The 18,806-nt window shown below is 42.2% G+C and overlaps 1 protein-coding gene across 1 annotated transcript in view; it reads left to right on the top strand.

Moving 5' to 3' along the window:
• The window catches only part of LOC132805749 (electroneutral sodium bicarbonate exchanger 1-like), a 341,616-nt gene that overhangs the window by 264,903 nt on the left and 57,907 nt on the right, over positions 1–18,806 (top strand). The window contains exons 17-18 of the mRNA XM_060820976.1: positions 14,637–14,798; positions 15,772–16,023. Coding sequence (XP_060676959.1) covers positions 14,637–14,798; positions 15,772–16,023 — 414 coding nt within the window. The remainder of the gene's footprint in view (positions 1–14,636; positions 14,799–15,771; positions 16,024–18,806) is intronic.

Genomic DNA, 18,806 nt, shown 5'->3' on the forward strand with positions numbered 1-18,806 from the left:
CCGGCAACCAGAAGCACTGAGAATGAAACTAAATAAATTTCAACCGACAGAGTACATTAGTACTTCACAGGAGATTCCACAGTACTGAGGATGTCACCTAGGCAGGGGACAAAACATCTGCAAACCAACTTCCCAGCTCAGTGAACATACCTACAACTACTGGAACTGGCACCCAAGCTACAAACCTTTACACATACCCTGTTCAGGATTTGTGTAGTGTTTTTTTTTCAAACAGAATACTATTAAGTAGGAGATGCACATGTAATGTATAGTATTTTCTGAACTTTAGAACCAGTCAACCAAACTGGAATATCTCTTCATCCATAAAATGCCTCACTTAACCCTGTCCAATTGTTTGTCATAAACATTATTGATTACCAGCTACGTTGCTTATTGTTTGACTGATATTAGGAACCTTACAGCTTGCAAAGCAATACCTAGGGTGGAAGTTTGAAAGTCAGAGCGGGTAAGGAGAATAGCAGGCAGGTGAATTTAGTCGAATGAGCGTCAGACATTTAGATTCTCACTGGTGGGATCAAGTTGTGCAGTAAGTTCGTCAACCTCAAAAGGAGGGTTGACTGTGCAGGTGTCAAGAACTTTACCTGCATGCATTAGCATTTTATTAAAAACACAATTCGCTGGATTTAAATACCCTTTCCCAATTAAGTTCTACCCAGTTGAAAAAAAACCATCTCTTCAAATACCTGTAGTAGTATAATAAGTGACCTTTCACTTCTTCCTAGATTACAGGGTAAGTACTTGCTGCTTCATCCTTCAGGTGGTGAAGGAGCAGCGCTCCGAAAGCTAGTACTTCCAAATAAACCCGTTGGACTATAACCTAGTGTTGTATCATTTTTAACTTTAAAATGATGGCAATGTTGTGTTACACTACAATGTCTCCAAGTACAGTCAAAGCCTCAAAAGGAGAGAAGAGGAGGCTGGTTGCGTCTCTGTGCTAGTTTCAAGCCCAAAAGCAAAGGAGATGAGGCTGTCTTTGGCGGAGGGTCATATCAAATCTCAAATGGCAAAGGGGATGGTGGATCATTGGACGGGGAGCTATCTTTCCAGGAAGAGTAGACCTCATAACGGTTTCTGACCTGCCCGGAGGCATTTGGGCCATGGCTAGAAAGGGAGAGTCACAGGGAGGTGTCTCACAGAATTGGATAGCAGATGGTATGTTCACAGTCATATGGGGAGTTGGATCTGGCAAAGTGGAAGTTAATGAGTCAATGTTGGGGAAGGTATGGTCTTAAGAGGAGCTGGGACAGTCGTGGATTTTAATGGTGCAGATGGCCTTAATGATGGGAGGATAGAGGGCCAGAACTAAGGGCATTAGAACTTGGATTGTTATGAATTTAGGGAAATTGAGAAATTGGTGGGATTGGCAGAATCAGGAGAAGGTTCCAAGATGATGGGCAACAGAAATTAAGGCATTCAGGGAAATAAAGAATGAGAAAACCTTGGTATGTGACAAGAGGAGAGCTGAACATATTAATTCTAATGATAAAAATAAATCTCCCTGATTTGAAGTACGTGTCTAAAATCACTTTCACGCCTAAAAAAGTCAGGAGTAGTTTTTGGGGTGGAGTTAGGTTTTGTAGCTGACTGAAGGGACATCAAATGAATTTGGAGTCCAGTGGTTGAAGAATCATGCTCAGCTGAGTTCAATTCACAAATATGCCACATATCCTCAGAACACATGGTTTCACGTTAAGAGAGATCCCATGAAATCAGAGCCACAGTGCATTGTAGATATTTTCTAATCAACCTTTTCAGAGATGTTATTAAATACCTTTGGAGCAGGTGGGGACTTGAACCTGGGTCTCCTAGCTCAGAGGTAGGGAGACTACCACTGCATCGCAAGAGCCCTCATCATACGTTGTAAGCTCATTACCATCTCATGATTTTGGATGCAGCATTAAATCTGTAAGGTGCCCCACGGATACAGGCCAACTGTCACAAGGGATGCAACCATGACAAGGGTAAGGGTGGAGATAAAGAGGGATGGGGCCAATAGGGTTTGCTGACAGCTCTATCATGTCAAGGCAAGATTAGAATGGTTTTGCTGCAACCTCTGTGAATGGGGAGATGCACTGACATGCTTTAAGGATCCCAGCCAATGCACACTGTCTCTATGCATCTGAACGTTTAATCACAAAGAGTCCTCAAGATAGATCTTACCATGATGTGCATGCTGTTTAGGGAGAAGGCCAGGTGGGGAACATTACTAACTGAAGGATTTACCATGGGCATCATGAAGCAAGCTTGCAGAGCAAACCTGAGAATGATGACAGATAAGACCATAAGACGTAGGCCATACAGTCCATTGAGACTGCTTTGTCATTTAAGAAGACCATAGCTGATCTGATCATTCTCAAATCCAATTTCCTGCCATTTGCCTATAACCCTTGATTCCCATACTGATTAAGAATCTATCAATCTCAGCCTTGAATATACTTAATAGCCCATCCATGCCACCCTTCTGTGGTTAGGAATTCCACAGACTCTCTCCCCTCAGTACAAATTCCTCTTCATCTCAGTCTTAAATGGGTAAAAATCCTTTCATACCTGGAAGTAACTTAATGAACCTTCTCTGTACTGCTGCAGTGCAAGTCTACCTTTCCTTAGGTAATAGGACCAATACTGTTCACAGTATTCCAGTTGTAATCTGGCTAGTGCCTTGTATAGTTTTAGCAAAACCTCATGACTTTTATACTTCCATCCATTGGAAATAAAGGTCAACATTCAATTTGCCTTCCCTGTTACCTGCTGAGCTTGGATGTTAGATTTTTGTGGTTTATGCACGAAGACCTCCAGATCCCCCGTGCACCAACTTTCTGCAGTTTTTTTTTCTATTTATGTAATATTCAGCTCTTCTATTCTTCCTGGCAAAGTGCATACCCTCACATTTTCACAAATTATGTGCAGTCTGCTAAGATTTTGCCTACTCTCTGAACCTGCCTATATCTCTTTTTAGACTTTGTGACATCCTCACCAGTTGATGTCCCACCCATTTTTGTGCCAGTCACAAACTAGACAATCGTACATTCACTTCCTTAATACAGACCATTAATACATGTTATAAATAATTGTGGCCACAGCACTGATCCCTGTGGCACTCCACTAATTACAGGTTCCAATTCTGAAAATAGACCCCTTATCCCATCTCTGTATTCTATTACTCTTAGCTAATCCTCTATCATGCCAATATACTACCCACAACACCATGGACTCTTATCTTAGTAAGTAGCCTTACATGGGGTACCTTATCAAACACCTTTTGGAAATCCAGATATATTACATCTCCTGGTAATCCCTTGTCTCTCCTTGTTACCTTCTCAGAAGAATTCTAATGTATTTGTCAGCCATGATTGCCCTTAAATCAGCCATAACTCTGACTGCATGATTATTATTATGTATTTCTAAATGCTCTTCTTATCCTTTATAATCAATTCTAAAAATTTCCCAATGATAGATTTTAACCATCTGGCCCATAGTTACCTGTTTTCTTTGGCTCACATTTTGAATAAGGATGTTACACTGACAGTTTTTTCAGTCTTTTGGGAGTTGGAAGTTTACTACCAGTGCATCCACCATCTCTGTAGTTACTTCCTTTAGGATGTAGGAAACAACCTATCAGGTTGAATGGATCTATTGGCCTTTAAGCCCGTTAGTTTCCGTGGTACATTTTTTTTCCTTTAGCATTATATATTTGTCCTCCATCCTTGCCCCTTGATTATATAGTATTTATGAAATGTTATTAGTGTTGACTCCTTTGAAGGCCAATGCCAAGTATTGATTCAACTCTTCTGCCATTTCCTGGTTCCCTGTTACTATTTCCCAGCCTCATTCTCAAAGGGTCCGTAATTCCTTTTGGCATCTCTCTTCCTTTTTATTTATTTAAAGAAGCACTTGCTGACTTTTTATATTGCTTGCTAGCTTAATCTCAAAGTTTAATTTACTCTGTCTTTATTATAGTTTTGGTTTTTTAAAAAACTTTTCCAATCCTCTGGCTAACCACAATTCTTTGCAATATTGTATCTTTTTCTTTCAATTTGATACTATTCTTAACTTCCCTGGACAACCATGGTTGGTTTATCCCCTTTCCTAGAACCCTTCTTAATTCCTAGGATATATCTTTATTGTGAGTCATGAAATATCTTTTTTTGAAAAGGTTAGATTGCCTATACACCCTTCAGCCCAACAAGTCCACACTGACCCTCCGAACAGTAACCCGCCCAGACCCATTTCCCTCTGACTAATGCACCTAGCACTATGGGCAATTTATCATGGCCAATGCACCTGACCTGCACATCTTTGGACTGTGAGAGGAAACCAGAGCACCCAAAGGAATCCCACACAGACACAGGGAGAACATGCAAACTCCACACAGACAGACAGTCACCCGAGGCTGGAATCGAACCTGAGACCCTAGTGTTGTGAAGCAGCAGTGCCACCCCAATGTCTGCCATGTTGATCAACTGTCTTTTCTGCTAAAAACCATTCCCAGTCTACCCTTATTCCTTTACAATTATCCTTATGTAATTTTAGCACAGTTTTTTCTAACCCAAGCTTCTCACTCTCAAATTGAATAATAAAATATACCAAGTTATGGTCACCATATTCTAGATGTTATTTTACTCCTGCTCCAGGAGAGCCCCTTTTTAAAAGTTACACTCACTGGATATGGCGATGATCTTACTGAATGGCAGAATAGGCTCCAAGGGGTGAATGAACTAATCCTACTCCATCCTAAATCCTGTTCTGATGTTTCTATAATGGTTTTATAAGCAACCTCCTCAGACATATTGTTCCACATTTCTAGAGCAGACGGCACCTGAACCCAAGCCTTTCGGCCCAAAGGTAGGAACAATATCACTACACCACAACAACCCCCCACACTTGCACTCTAGTTATATTAATCAACTTGTTCAAATGTGTTATTACACACCTTTGGCACAAGTGGAACTCAAATCATAAGCCTTCTGGTCTAGACATAAGGACATTACCACTGGAGCACAACAGTCCTATCTCCAGCCCACATCTTCATTTTTTATATATCCAGTCGTGCCTTACACACAACTGAGTATTTGTTTCCTCCCCCCATCATCAAATCACCTGTAGCATTTTTTCACCTGAAACCACCACTAGTAAATCACCAGTGTTCTCCAATTGATTAATTTACATGCAAAGCCCGTTAAGGGCAATGCAGACCATCAAACAAGGAAAGATAAGGAAAGGGAGGAGAACTAAATCAACATGGAGTGTTTGAAGGGGAACTCCAGCATTCATTTGAAGAGACACTTACTAACTAATTCTTTATGCTCCTATTACATAAGTTCTACTTGAGTCACTTAATGAGGAAGCAGTTTCAGCTGCTCTTTTACTGGAACCCTTTAAAAGAATCCTGATCGCTTGAAATAGTTAGCTAGTATTACAGATCAGTCTTTCAGTGGTGTTCCAGAGGTATGTCAAAAGATCTCAGAGCAGGTTGATTAAAAATAACTCCAGAGGTGCAGTATTCAAGGCAACAGTGATCATGTTGACAATGAGCACTGCTCAGAAACCATCTTCAATTGACGGATGTACAATGCAGAATGTATCTTAGGTGATTAAAGTTTTTTATGCTCCTCATCACATTAAAGGCTGGTTGCTAGGAGGCAAAGGATACCCCCTCAATGTCTGGCTGAGGATGCCAGTAAGGAATCCTTGGACTAATGCCAAGGAGAGCTACAATGATGCACATACACCTACAAGGCAATTACTGAGCAACAAAAGGACTGCTGTAAAGCACTCAGACTTTTCATCAGAGCTTTACATCAGAGAGAGTATCCTGTATCGTCATGGTATGCTACACCCACAAAATCCTCACTGAAGATATTGAAGAGCAGTGTCTTGGTAGGGGTACAGATGCAGGAATAAGAGGTCTCTTCCATTTAAGGGGAAAGTAAGGATCCTGAAATAGGGCAGAGATTATTCACAGGCAGGAAGAAGCTAAGGCAATGGTTTGACATGCCAAATAGGCTCGTGACAGATTTCTAGCAAACCAATTTTAAGGTGATTGAGCTGCCTATGAATGTTTTCTTTCATGGGTTGTTTGTTTGGAAACCAGCTGGCTAGAGGTTATTGCTTGTTAACTAGACTCATCACCACTTCTGCCTTTACGACCTCTCTTCAAACAAAAAGGACAAAAATAACCTTTTTAAAGTGATTGCATCATCACAGTGAGTATAGAAGGACTGTCCTATGAAGAGAGCTGAATAGATTGGGCCTGTATGTGTTGGAATATACAAGAATGAGAGGTGACCTTATTGAAATATACAAGATTATTAGGGGACTTCACAGGGTCCATTCAGAAAGGTTGCTTCCCCTTGTGGGAGAATTGAGATCCAGAGTGCAAATCTCGGAGTAAGGGGTCGCATATTTAGAGTCCTGGTCATAGAGATATACAGCATGGAAACAAACCCTTCGGTCCAACCCATCCATGCTGACCAGATATCCCAACCCAATCTCGTCCCATCTGCCAGCACCCGGCCCATATCCCTCCAAACCTTTCCTATTCATATACCCATCCAAATGCCTCTTAAATGTTGCGATTGTACCAGCCTCCACCATGTCCTCTGGCAGCTCATTCCATACACGTACCATCCTCTGTGTGAAAAAGTTGCCCCTTAGGTCTCTTTTATATCTTTCCCCTCACACCCTAAACCTTTGTCCTCTAGTTCTGGACTCCCCAATCCCAAGGAAAAGACTTTTTCTATTTAGCCTATCCACGCCCCTCATAATTTTGTAAACCTCTATAAAAGGTCACCTCTTAGCCTCCGACGCTCCAGGGAAAACAGCCCCAGCCTCTTCAGCCTTCAGTCTGTTCAGTCTCTCCCCATAGCTCAGATTCTCCAACCCAGCCAACATCCTTGTAAATCTTTTCTGAACCCTTTCAAGTTTCTTTCCGATAAGGAGACCAGAGTTGCACGCAATATTCCAACAGTGGTCTAATCAATGTCCTGTACAGCTGCAACATGACATCCCAACTCCTGTACTCAATACTCTGACCAAAAAGAAAACATACAAAACGCCTTCGTCACTATCCTATCTACCTGTGACTCCACTTTCAAGGAGTTATGAAGCTGCACTCCAAAGTCTCTTTATTCAGCAACACTCCCGAGAACCTACCATTAAGTGTATAAGTCCTGCTAAGATTTGCTTTCCCAAAATGTAGCACCTCACATTTATCCAAATTAAGCTGCATTTGCCACTTCTCAGCCCATTGGCCCATCTGGTCAAGATTCTGTTGTAATCTGAGGTAACCCTCTTCGCTGTCCACTACACCTCCAATTTTGGTGTCATCTGCAAACTTACTAACTGTACCTCTTATGCTCGCATCCAAATCATTTATGTAAATGACAAAAAGTAGAGGACCCAGCACCGATCCTTGTGACACTCCACTGGTCACAGGCCTCCAGTCTGAAAAACAACCCTCCACCACCATCCTCTGTGTTCTACCTTTGAGCCATTTCTGTATCCAAATGGCTAGTTCTCCCTGTATTCCATGAGATCTAACGTTGCTAACCAGTCTCCCATGGAGAACCTTGTCAAATGCCTTACTGAAGTCCGTACAGATCACATCTACCGCTCTGCCCTCATCAATCCTCTTTGTTGCTTTTTCAAAAAAATGCAAAAAACTTGTTTAGTATCTCCCCCATTTTCTGTGGCTCCATACATTGGCCGCCTTGGTGATCTTTGAGGGGCCCTATACTCTCCCCATTTGTCCTTAATGTATTTGTAAAAACCCTTTGGGTTCTCCTTAACTCAATTTGCCAAAGCTGTCTTATGTCCCCTTTTTGCCCTCCTGATTTCCCTCTTAAGTATACTCCTACTGCCTTTATACTCTAAGGATTCACTTGATCTATCCTGTCTATACCTTACATATGCTTCCTTCTTTTTCTTAACCAAACCCTCAATTTCTTTAGTCATCCAGCATTCCCATACCTACCAGCCTTCCCTTTCACCCTGACAGGAATATACTTTCTCTGGATTCTTGTTATCTCATTTCTGAAGGTTTCCCATTTTCCAGCCGTCCCTTTACCTGCAAACCTCTGCCCCCAATCAGTTTTTGAACGTTCTTGTCTAATACCGTCAAAATTAGCCTTCCTCCAATTTAGAACTTCAACTTTTACATCTGGTCTATCCTTTTCCAACACTATTTTAAATCTAATAGAATTATGGTCGCTGGCCCCAAAGTGCTCCCCCACTGACACCTCAGCTACCTGCCCTGCCTTATTTCCCAAAAGTCAAGTTTTACACCTTCTCTAGTAGGTACATCCACATACTGAATCAAAAAATTTTCTTGTTCACACTTAACAAATTCCACTTCATCTAAGCTCTTAACACTATGGCAGTCCCAGTTAAAATTCCTAACCATAACCACCCTATTATTCTTACAGATAGCGGAGATCTCCTTACAAGTTTGTTTCTCAATTTCCCTCTGACTATTAGGCAGGGCTACAATACAATCTCAATAAGATGATCATCCCTTTCTTATTTCTCAGTTCCACCCAAATCACTTCCCTGGATGTATTTCTGGGAATATCCTCCCTCAGTACAGCTGTAATGCTATCCTATATCAAAAACACCACTCCCCCCTCCTCTCTTGCCTCCCTTTCTATCCTTCCTGTAACATTTGTATCCTGGAACATTAAGCTGTCAGTCCTGCCCATCCTTCAGCCATGTTTCTGTAATTGCTATGATATCCCAGTCCCATGTTCCTAACCATGCCCTGAGTTCATCTGCCTTCCCTGTTAGGCTCCTTGCATTGAAATAAATGCAGTTTAATTTATTAATCCTACCTTGTCCCTGCCTGCCCTGACTGTTTGTTTGACTCGCTTCTTTTCTCAACTGTACCAGTCTCAGATTGATCTCTTTCCTCACTATCTCTCTCTGGATCCCCCCACCACCCCCACCTTACTAGTTTAAATCCTCCCGAGCAGTTCTAGCAAATTTCCCTGCCAGTATATGAGTCCCCTTCCAATTTAGGTGCAATCCGTCCTTCTTGTACAGGTCACTTCTACCCCAAAAGAGATTCCAATGATCCAAAAATGTGAATCGTTCTCCCATACACCAGCTCCTCAGCCATGCATTCATCTGCTCTATCCTCCTATTCCTGCCCTCACTAGCTCGTACCACCGGGAGTAATCCAGATATTACTACCCTTGAGAACCTCCTTTTTAAATTCCTGCCTAACTCTCTGTAATCTCCCTTGAGAATCTCCACCTTTTTCCTTCCTATGTTGTTGGTTCCAATGTGGACAATGACCTCTTGCTGACCCCTCTCCCCCCTGAGGCATCCTTGATCCTGGCTCCAGGGAAGCAACATACCATTCTGCTTTTTCGCTGCTGGCCGCAGAAACATCCGTCTGTACCTCGGACTAGAGAGCCCCCTAACACAGTTGATCTCTTGGAACCCGATGTACCTCTCATTGCATTAGAGCCAGTCTCAATACCAGAAATTGGCTGTTCGTGCTACATTCCTTTGAGAATCCATCACCACCTACATTTTCCAAAACAGCATACTTGTTGAAATGGGTATAGCCACAGAAGGCTCCTGCACTAGCTGCCTACCTCTCTTACCTTTCCTGGAGTTAACCCATCTGTGTGACTGTATCTGAGACTTCCCCCCCCCCACCCCTTCCTATAACTGCCATCCATGACATACTGTTGCTGTTGCAAATTCCTCATTGCTTCTAACTGTCTCTCCAACTGATCCAATCCACCTGATAAGATTTGCAACCAACAGCATTTATTGCATATATGATCCGCAATAGCCCTTAAACTCCCTTTAAACTCCCACATCTGACAAGAAGCGCATATCACTCTACTAAAGGCCACTTTTGCTCCTTCACAATCTACAGACCCAGAAAATAACATTGTCTTATTCCTCTACAAAACACTGCCCCAGGTTAAATTAATAGTTATGGCTTATATTTTAAGTTTAATCAAGAGACATATCTCAAAAAACATAATCAAGAAAGAACCCACTCTACTCACTGCAGACTTTCTATAGGTCCCACTTACAAACAATACACTTATCTGCTTCTGTGATGTGAACTTCGCCCAACAGTTCCTCCAAGATCAGTTGTGAATTTCACTGTTTGTTAATTTTCCCAGATGCACTCCGATGTCCAGCGATACATGAATTCAAACAGCAAGGGCAGTAACTGTGCAGGTTCACTGCTGTGTCAGTTTCTCTTTCTCTCTCTCTCTCTCCTGCACTGACCTCGCCATGTGCTTCCTTTGTCTGTTCTTCTCCCTTTTAAAACTGCTGTTATTTTGATGTTTTTTTCCAAAGTTCCAAAACAATGCAACAGCATATAAAACAGTAATTGCTGCTCCTGGAATTCGAGGAAATCAGCTCCAGCACCTAAAATACATCAATAAAGGAGCAGCTGTTACAGCCAGAAATTTTTCCCATCCTCCATTTTGGATTACTCAGAATCAATTTTCTAATTAAGACAGAGTTGAAGAGGAATTTTGCCTCCTGAGAGCTGTTTCATTTTGTGCTACAATTTTAAATAAAAGGGTATTTTATTAAGTTTAATGTTTAATTACTGTGCTCTTAGTGTTAAAATGTGTGCACAAACTTAACATTTGTGCTCATATCACATTACTGTAGCTGCACAACACTGCATACTCCCACAACCTCAGGCTCCTGGAAAAAGGTATGATTATGAGCCTTGTCTCAAGCAAAGAAGAGCCAGACGACCATACTCCCCATTTCTTCTGCACCCTGCCTAATGTCACTACTTGCCTTATTCCCTGAATGTTCTTGCAGTACTGGAGAACATTAAGCTCCTTGACTGTGCCATTGCAATTGCTGAACATCCTCAGTGTCTGTTTTTTCACTGCTATGGGCTTGACAAACACAAACACTTCCCTTCTTACCCAACCAACCATGTTTCACAATTTCTCTCAAATTATCTTTGTGGTATCTGCAGTGTTGTAATCCCAGGCCCAGGACCCTTACTCTCATCTCATTAGACAAGGTCACTGTCCCTGAAATCAATTTTGTAAGCTTTGACTGCAACCCCCAAACTCTCTGCTCAGTGAACTCTCTGCTTCACTGGGACATGAGACGACTTTGTCTCTCATCATCACTAATGTGTATACCTGGTCAAAGCTATCCCAATGGAAAATGTCAACACAAGCAGAGTAATGCAACTAAAGCAAACATTGCCACAGTTCAAATAAATATTGAGTTATAAAAGTGCATACTAGCTACATGTAATTGAACACCCATGTGATCTGAAAAAGCTTGGCAGATGCTTAACAAGGGGAAATTCAAGGTTATGCACTTGGGCAGAAAGACTACAGGAGCTGAATAGAATTTATATTGAGAGGAGGCAGAAATCTATGGAATGCAGGGACTTGTCCACGAATTGCAAAAAGCTCATATTCAAGCTCAGTGGATCAGAGGGAAGACAAATGGAATGTTGATCTTTATTTCAAAGGTAAAAGCCAGGAGGTTTTTCTAAAACTATACAAGACACTAATCAGACCACAGATGTGACAGTTTGGATTTCCTTATCTAAGGAAAGATATACTGGCATTGTAGGCGCCCTGAGAAGGTTCACTAGGCTGATCCTGGTGCTATGGACCAGGCCAGACCCCCCTCAAAATATTTTAGGAAGGTAGCCTAGACACTAACTTTTTCTTATTGTAAAGGCAGATGTGAAGTGGATATTCCAGGAGTGATGCAGCTGGTCAAACCACTCGGCTTGAAGCAAACAGAAATTAGTTAAATACTATAGTTGAAACACGAACAAAAGAAAACAGAATTTAGAATAACTTAACTATTGGAAAACTTAACTAACCCAATACAGTAGCTATTACTAATTAACTGTTCCAATACAGTAACATCCCATAAACACACCCTTTGGCAAAAGATAAATTGAAACACAGATTCTTACAGGCAGGAGGGAACAGCATGCAGAGAGAGATTTCAGAGGACGTCAGTCAGGAATCCTTTACTGAAGGTTGCAACTCCCCAGTCATATCTTGTGACTGCTACAGCTGAAACAAACTAGAAAAAAAACCTAAACTGAGAGAACTGGCCACTCCCCTTCCATTGTTAAACTAGACTCTTCATTACCTCTGCCTTTATGACCTCTCTCCAAAAATAAACCAAGGACAAAATAACTTTTTTAAAGTGACTGCATCATCACACTGGGTATGAAAGTTGTCTTATGAAGAGAGGCTGAGTAGATTGGACCTGTACATGTTGGAATATAGAAGAATGAGAGGTGGTCTTATTGAAATGTATGAGATTATTAGGGGACTTGACAGGGTCCATTCAGAAAGGCTGCTTCCCCTTGTGGAAGAATTGAGATCCAGAGTGCTAATCTCTGAGTATGGGTTCACACATTTAAGAAGAATTGAAGAGGAATTTTGTCTCAGAGTTGTAAATCTGTGGAATTCTTAGCCGCAGTGGACTGTTGAAGCTGTCTCATTAACTATTCAAAGCTGAGATAAGCAGAATCTTAATCAGTAAGAGAATCAAGGGTCATGAGGAAAAGGCAGGAAGGTGAAGTTGAGGATTTTCAGATTAGCAATGATTTTGGTGAATGGCTGAGCAGACTCAGTGGGCTGAATGTCCTATTTCTACTCCTATGTCTTTTGGTCTCTGGAATATACTGAGATGAAACTCCCAAGGTGTCTGGCTGACACTCCTCCTCCTCCTCCTCGCTATGGGTGCCTACCGCTCCCTATCTCTTAAAATGAAGGAAGTATCTGGAATATGTTTGAGCTACCTCATTCCCCTCTTACCTCACCACTGATGCTTTGCACCCTGATTGCATAACTGGTAGCAAGTGTCCTTCTGGGTCTGGGTCTGCCAGAGCCATAACAGTCAACAGAACTTGGATGGGGTCCTCAATCTTTCACTTGAGTTGTGGTTCGATTGTTGGAGGTCAATCATCTCGGCTCAGCAGGAGTTCACCAAGGCTCAATCATCTTCAATTGCTTCATCAATGACCTCCCCTCCATCATAAGGTTAGACATGAGAATGATTATTGATGATTACACAATGTTCAGCACCATTTGCGACTCCTCAGATATTGAAGCCGTCTATGTTCAAATGCAGTAAGACCTGGACAACACCTAGGCTGGAGTTGCGAAGTGGCAAGTCATATTTACACCACGTAAAAGCCAAGAAATAACCAAGAGATAGTGTACTCCTCATCTCTTGACATTCAATGGCATTACTATTGCTGAACCCCCACTATCAACACCCTGTGGGTTAGCATTGACCATAAACTGAACTGGACCAGTCATACAAACACTGGTTACAAGAAAAGTTCAGAGGCTTTGAACTCTGCATTGAGTAACTCACCACCTGTGTCCCCAGTGCCTGTGCACCATCTATAAGCACAAGACAACAGTGTTTTGGAACAGCATCCACTTGCTTAGATGGGTGTACCTCCAAGATAACCAAGAGGCCTGACACCATACAGCATGAAGCAGCCAGTTTGATCAGCACCCATTTACTCCCTTTGCATTGTGGCAGCAAAATACACTGCAGCAACTCAACAAGGTCCCTTCCATAATAACTTCCAAACCCATGGCCTTGACCATCTAGAAGGACAAAGGCAGTAAATGTACGGAAACCTGATGGCTCACAGGTTCCCCTCCAATCTCACACCAACCTAATTTGGAATTATATCACTGTTCCTTCACAGTCACTGGGTCAAAATCCTGGAAATTTCTCGAGATGGATGTGCCTATATCCCAAGGACTGCAGCAGTTCAAGAAAGCAGCTCATCATCTCCTGCAGGAGATTTACAGATGGACAGTAAATGCCTGCCTTGCCAAGAGCCCATGTCCCATGAATGAATAACAAAAACTCACAGTATATGGAGGCCCTTTGTCATTACTACCTGATGTTACACAGGCAGGGCAACTTGTTATTTTATGGAGGCATGTCACCTGCATTGGGGTCAGCATGTGCATGGACTCCAGTAGTCCCCAAGTGTCAGAAACCTTGGGCACTGCTTTCTCCACCAGCTATAGGCCCATGTCCATGATGTGCTCACTAGGTTGCAATCCTGAGACTTCTCTACATAGCGTACTAACCAAGGTGAATGTCTGTGTGCTAGTGGAGGTTGCAGGTGAACACTGTACCGGTCTCTTTGGCAAGTTTTGGAGACATCATCCTCTGAAATTATGAAGACAAATGTCTGATATTATTTGCACATAGAAACAAACAAACATAGAAAATAAGAGCACCAGTAGGCCAATCAGCCCTTTGTGTCTGCTCCACTACTTGATGTGGCTGTGAAGATCACCATTGAAAATATTTTATATTTTGAACATATTATTGTAAAAATGCAAAAGCAAAAAAAAGAGCCAGTAAGTTCAACAGAAGAATAATTGCAATTCAATTACATTTAAGATTGTAAATTTTAATTTGGGTATCTATTATGTGAGAATCACTGTAGCATTTAGTTTAATGAGCAAAAGTAACCAGATCAATAAAGTATGATGTCCTTGGAATATGTTGCTATTGAGAAGGCACAGGATTGCACTGACATTAGTTTTCTGAGAAACTGTTTTTAAACTGCTTGTGCTGTATGTGCTTATTTGCAGCCAACAAGAGATGATCGTGGGTGGTTAATAAACCCCATAGGTCCAAATCCCTGGTGGACAGTTATTGCTGCCATTATACCAGCTCTGCTGTGCACTATTCTTATTTTCATGGACCAACAGATCACTGCTGTCATTATAAATAGGAAGGAACACAAGCTGAAGGTATGAATTCCTGTTAATTCTTAAAAATCACCTGAGTTTTTGTTGAAAATGGATATTGAGAGTAACATCGAACTGAATTTGACGACACCCACTAGCATATTTGAAGATACAGGAAGGTCTTGAAGCCCACTGCCTTCCCACTTACCTTTGACCTGTTCCCCATATTGTGGTAAAGAGTAAGGCATCAGGCTGCCTAGTCACCTGTAGGCCAATTGAGGCCCCTAAATAATAGATTAATTACCACTCAAAAGTTTCATTCTGCTTCTGTCTTAATATTTGGACGTTGGACGAAGGCTGATATTTTTCACTGTGCAGGCTGCTGTCAGGCAGGGAGGGAGGTGTTTGAGCAGGTGTCCACTGTACCTTTAAGGCAACATAATGCCACTTCCAACATGGCATCCCATCCCTTTTCACTGGCATCTTTAAGCTAACATTCTATCCCTGGGGTCTCCAAACTGTGTCAGCCCAAAATCCTCAGAATTACCTCAAACTTGGAAGATGACATTTCTTCTCCAGCAGCATTTTGTAGTCCCAGCAGCAATCACTATTCTCTTCTGCTATTGCTAGGATTACATAGCGACCAACTGTGCAGATTGGCCGGTAGTTATCTAGGGTGGGACTTCCTGATGGGGGAGCAAGGTTCCATTCTGACCTTATTGCTGCAGGACAGCTGGAATTCTGGTTAATGAGACGCCAGCTAACTTTAAGGCAATGGGTGGAACAGGTTACTTGCCCATTGGTAAAATGCATCATTATGTTACATACGGTTACACAGTAGTCTATAGTTACTTTAACCTGTAATTAACTTGTACTTTGCATCTTATGTTCAGATTTAAGATCGAACCGCTGCATAAACTGCATCATGATCGACATATGATTAAGTTAACTGTTTTGGTTTGTAACTTTGAATTAAGTACTAAATTAACCAGCCAGAACTTAGAGATTTCAAGTCATAAGTTCTTTCTCCCCACAGAAAGGATGTGGCTATCACCTTGACCTCCTGATGGTGGCAGTAATGTTGGGTGTATGTTCGGTTATGGGACTCCCCTGGTTTGTAGCTGCAACTGTTCTCTCTATCTCTCATGTGAACAGTTTGAAGCTGGAATCAGAATGTTCAGCTCCTGGTGAACAGCCAAAGTTCCTGGGCATTAGAGAACAGCGGGTCACTGGCCTCATGATCTTTGTCCTTATGGGGTGCTCTGTCTTTATGACTGGTTTCTTAAAGGTAAGCCAACAGTGGAATATTAGGTAACTTCTTGCAATTGTAAGATTCCAACAGAGAATACTAATTTTAAGGATTAATTTGTTTTAGATTGTGGAATGCAAAACAGATTATTAATTGGATTATAAACTAAATTCTGATTGTCTTAATGTTATGAAAATGGCATCTATTAGAAAATTAATGAGGTGACCTCTCAAATTTAGGATTTAGTTGCATTGCAATTAGTTTTTGAAATCTGATATTGTAAAGTTTATAACCACCTTTCACCCTTCATAGTGCAGACTGTAATGATATATTCATCATATTCTCTTCATACAAATATCATTATGGAGGCAGTATTGTGTGATACATCCCTGGGGACCATGGGTGGAATGTATTTGCATCTTCCACTTGAATAAATTCCCAGTCATGGTTGAGGTTAGGTAATGAATTAGGCACTTGGGGGGGGTGAGAAAGAGAGAGAGAGTGTGAGAAAACCTGAGGATGATTTACTTGTTGGTCATGTTTGAACCCATCCTAATAGAAATGTCTAAACAGTCATGGTATCGGCCAGGAGGCCTTGCTGTAGCTGCAGGTAAAGTGGGGAAACTGTTCACCCCAGCGTAACTTTGCGATATTTATTTCTTCATTGTGCATTGAATTAATGCACAACTAAATTGCCAAATAGAGACATTTTCAAATTCTTCAGATAACTTACATTTCACTGTAGTGCTACCAACTCTTGTGCAGTAATCTAGCACATTTGAACTACGAATAAGAGGAAATCTTTTTTCCATCTTCACTGAAACTTGCTCATTTTTACATTCCCCTTTTCTTGCCTTGTGGTCAGAGTTTTAAGCCTTCTAATCCTCTGATGTCTACATTATCCTCAACTTTCACCAATTAGAAACTATAAAAACCTCACTCGTGTTGCAGATTTGTGTCTAGTATGAATTAAGAAAGGCACACTGTCCAGCTGAATGTGAATAACAACATTTTATTGCAATACCCTTTCCTCAGGAAAACAAAAAGGAATTATAAATTTGTAGTAAGATAGAATATGCTTTTCAGCATTATGACAGATTATTTATGGGAGGAAACAGAATATGTTTTGACTTATTATAGGACATAAAAACAGACACACATAGCTTCGAAATATAGGCATTTCCCTGTGAAATAACTCCACAGAGTTTGGTGTCCAGTCACCAAGGCCCCCTTTATTTACACATGGAGAGTCCTTGAGACTGATCCGACGTCCTCAGAGCCAGCTTTCACAGTGAGCAGAACCTCTGAAACTCCATTTTTTAAATTTTATTAAGCAGTACAAATGACAAACAGTTAACATTAACAGCTGTATACAACAAACAACAATTTACAGGGAAAAGGGGTGATAAAACCAGACCCCCAAACTCCACTGTACAAATCAGTTCACAGGGAATCTAGGACGAATCTCAAATCCCACCTTACATCAATCAAGAAAGAAAGAAACAAGCAAACAGTCAACGCAATCACATACAGACAATTCGATAAACCGAACAATAAAACAGTGCATATTTCACAGACCCCCCTGGCAACTCAGCAAACCACCCGTCCCTCCCACCTTCTGGTCACTCAAAGGCAGCCTGCCCCTAGGCCCCTTCCAGTACTCAGCCTGCCCTGACACACCTTCCGGCCACCTCCAGGGCAGCCCGCCCTGGTACCTGCCCAGGGTTACAGCGCTGAGGATAGTCTACTGGTCTCTGGCTCTCGATCTGCCCCTACGTATCATCAGGCTCTCACCCACCCTGATGTGCCATCCGGCCTGTAGACTGCCCGCGCACACTTTCTGGCCACCTCTAGGAGAGCCTGTCCCCTTCCCCAGGGATGACAGCATGCAGGGCAGCCCACAAGCTTTCCGGATCTCGGCCTGCCCCTACACACCTTCTGGCTCTCAGCTGCTCTGACACACCTTCCGGTTCTCGGCTGCTCTGACACATCTTCCGACCACCTCTAGGAAAGCCCGTCCCAATCACCCCTTCTCGGGACGACAGCGCTCAGAACAGCCTACCCACCTTCTGGCTCTCGGGGCAACTGGCATCAGAGTGGCCATTCCACCTTCTTGCTTTTGGGACAACCTACCCACCTTCAGGTTCACAGGACAGCTTACCCACCGTCCGGCTCTCAGGGTGACAGCTTTCAGGGCAACTTATGAGCCTCCCAGCATACAGTAAGGCCTACAAGACCCAGGGACACACAAAGCGTTGCTTGTTGGGGTTATCACCTGCACTAAGACAGAGTCAATTACCAACAAACAAACAGAGTCCTTTCTGGTACAGAGTTCATTACTATAAACAGTTCTCTTCAGAATGTAGAGTCCATTCCCAGGAACAGAGTCCACTCCAGTATGCAGAGTGCATTGTCAGAGTACATAAAGTACACAACCAAAGGCAAAGTCCATGGTAGTAAGCAGAGTCCACTCCTGAAGGCAGTGAATACACACCCTATAGAACACACACAGCTGTTTCAGTCTCCATAGAGGCCTGGTTTATCCATAGAGAACCAGGCCAACTCACAGGAACACAGTGCATTGTAAAGGTGCAGTTAACTTGCAGGGGTCCACTCCCAAAGGCAGAGTCCACTCCAGGATGCAATAATTGTTCATCTCCCAGCACACACTCGTGTTCAGTCTTTACAGAGGTCTAGTCACCCACAAAGGGCCAGGCCTACCCACAGGAACAGCTCATCTGGGAAGATGTATTTTCTCACAAGGGCTCAGTCCAAACACCAAAAAAAGAAAAACAAAGAAAACCAAAGTGCAAGGGCTAAGC

Source organism: Hemiscyllium ocellatum, chromosome X, assembly GCF_020745735.1.
Source record: "Hemiscyllium ocellatum isolate sHemOce1 chromosome X, sHemOce1.pat.X.cur, whole genome shotgun sequence".
Taxonomy (NCBI): Eukaryota; Metazoa; Chordata; class Chondrichthyes; order Orectolobiformes; family Hemiscylliidae; genus Hemiscyllium; species Hemiscyllium ocellatum.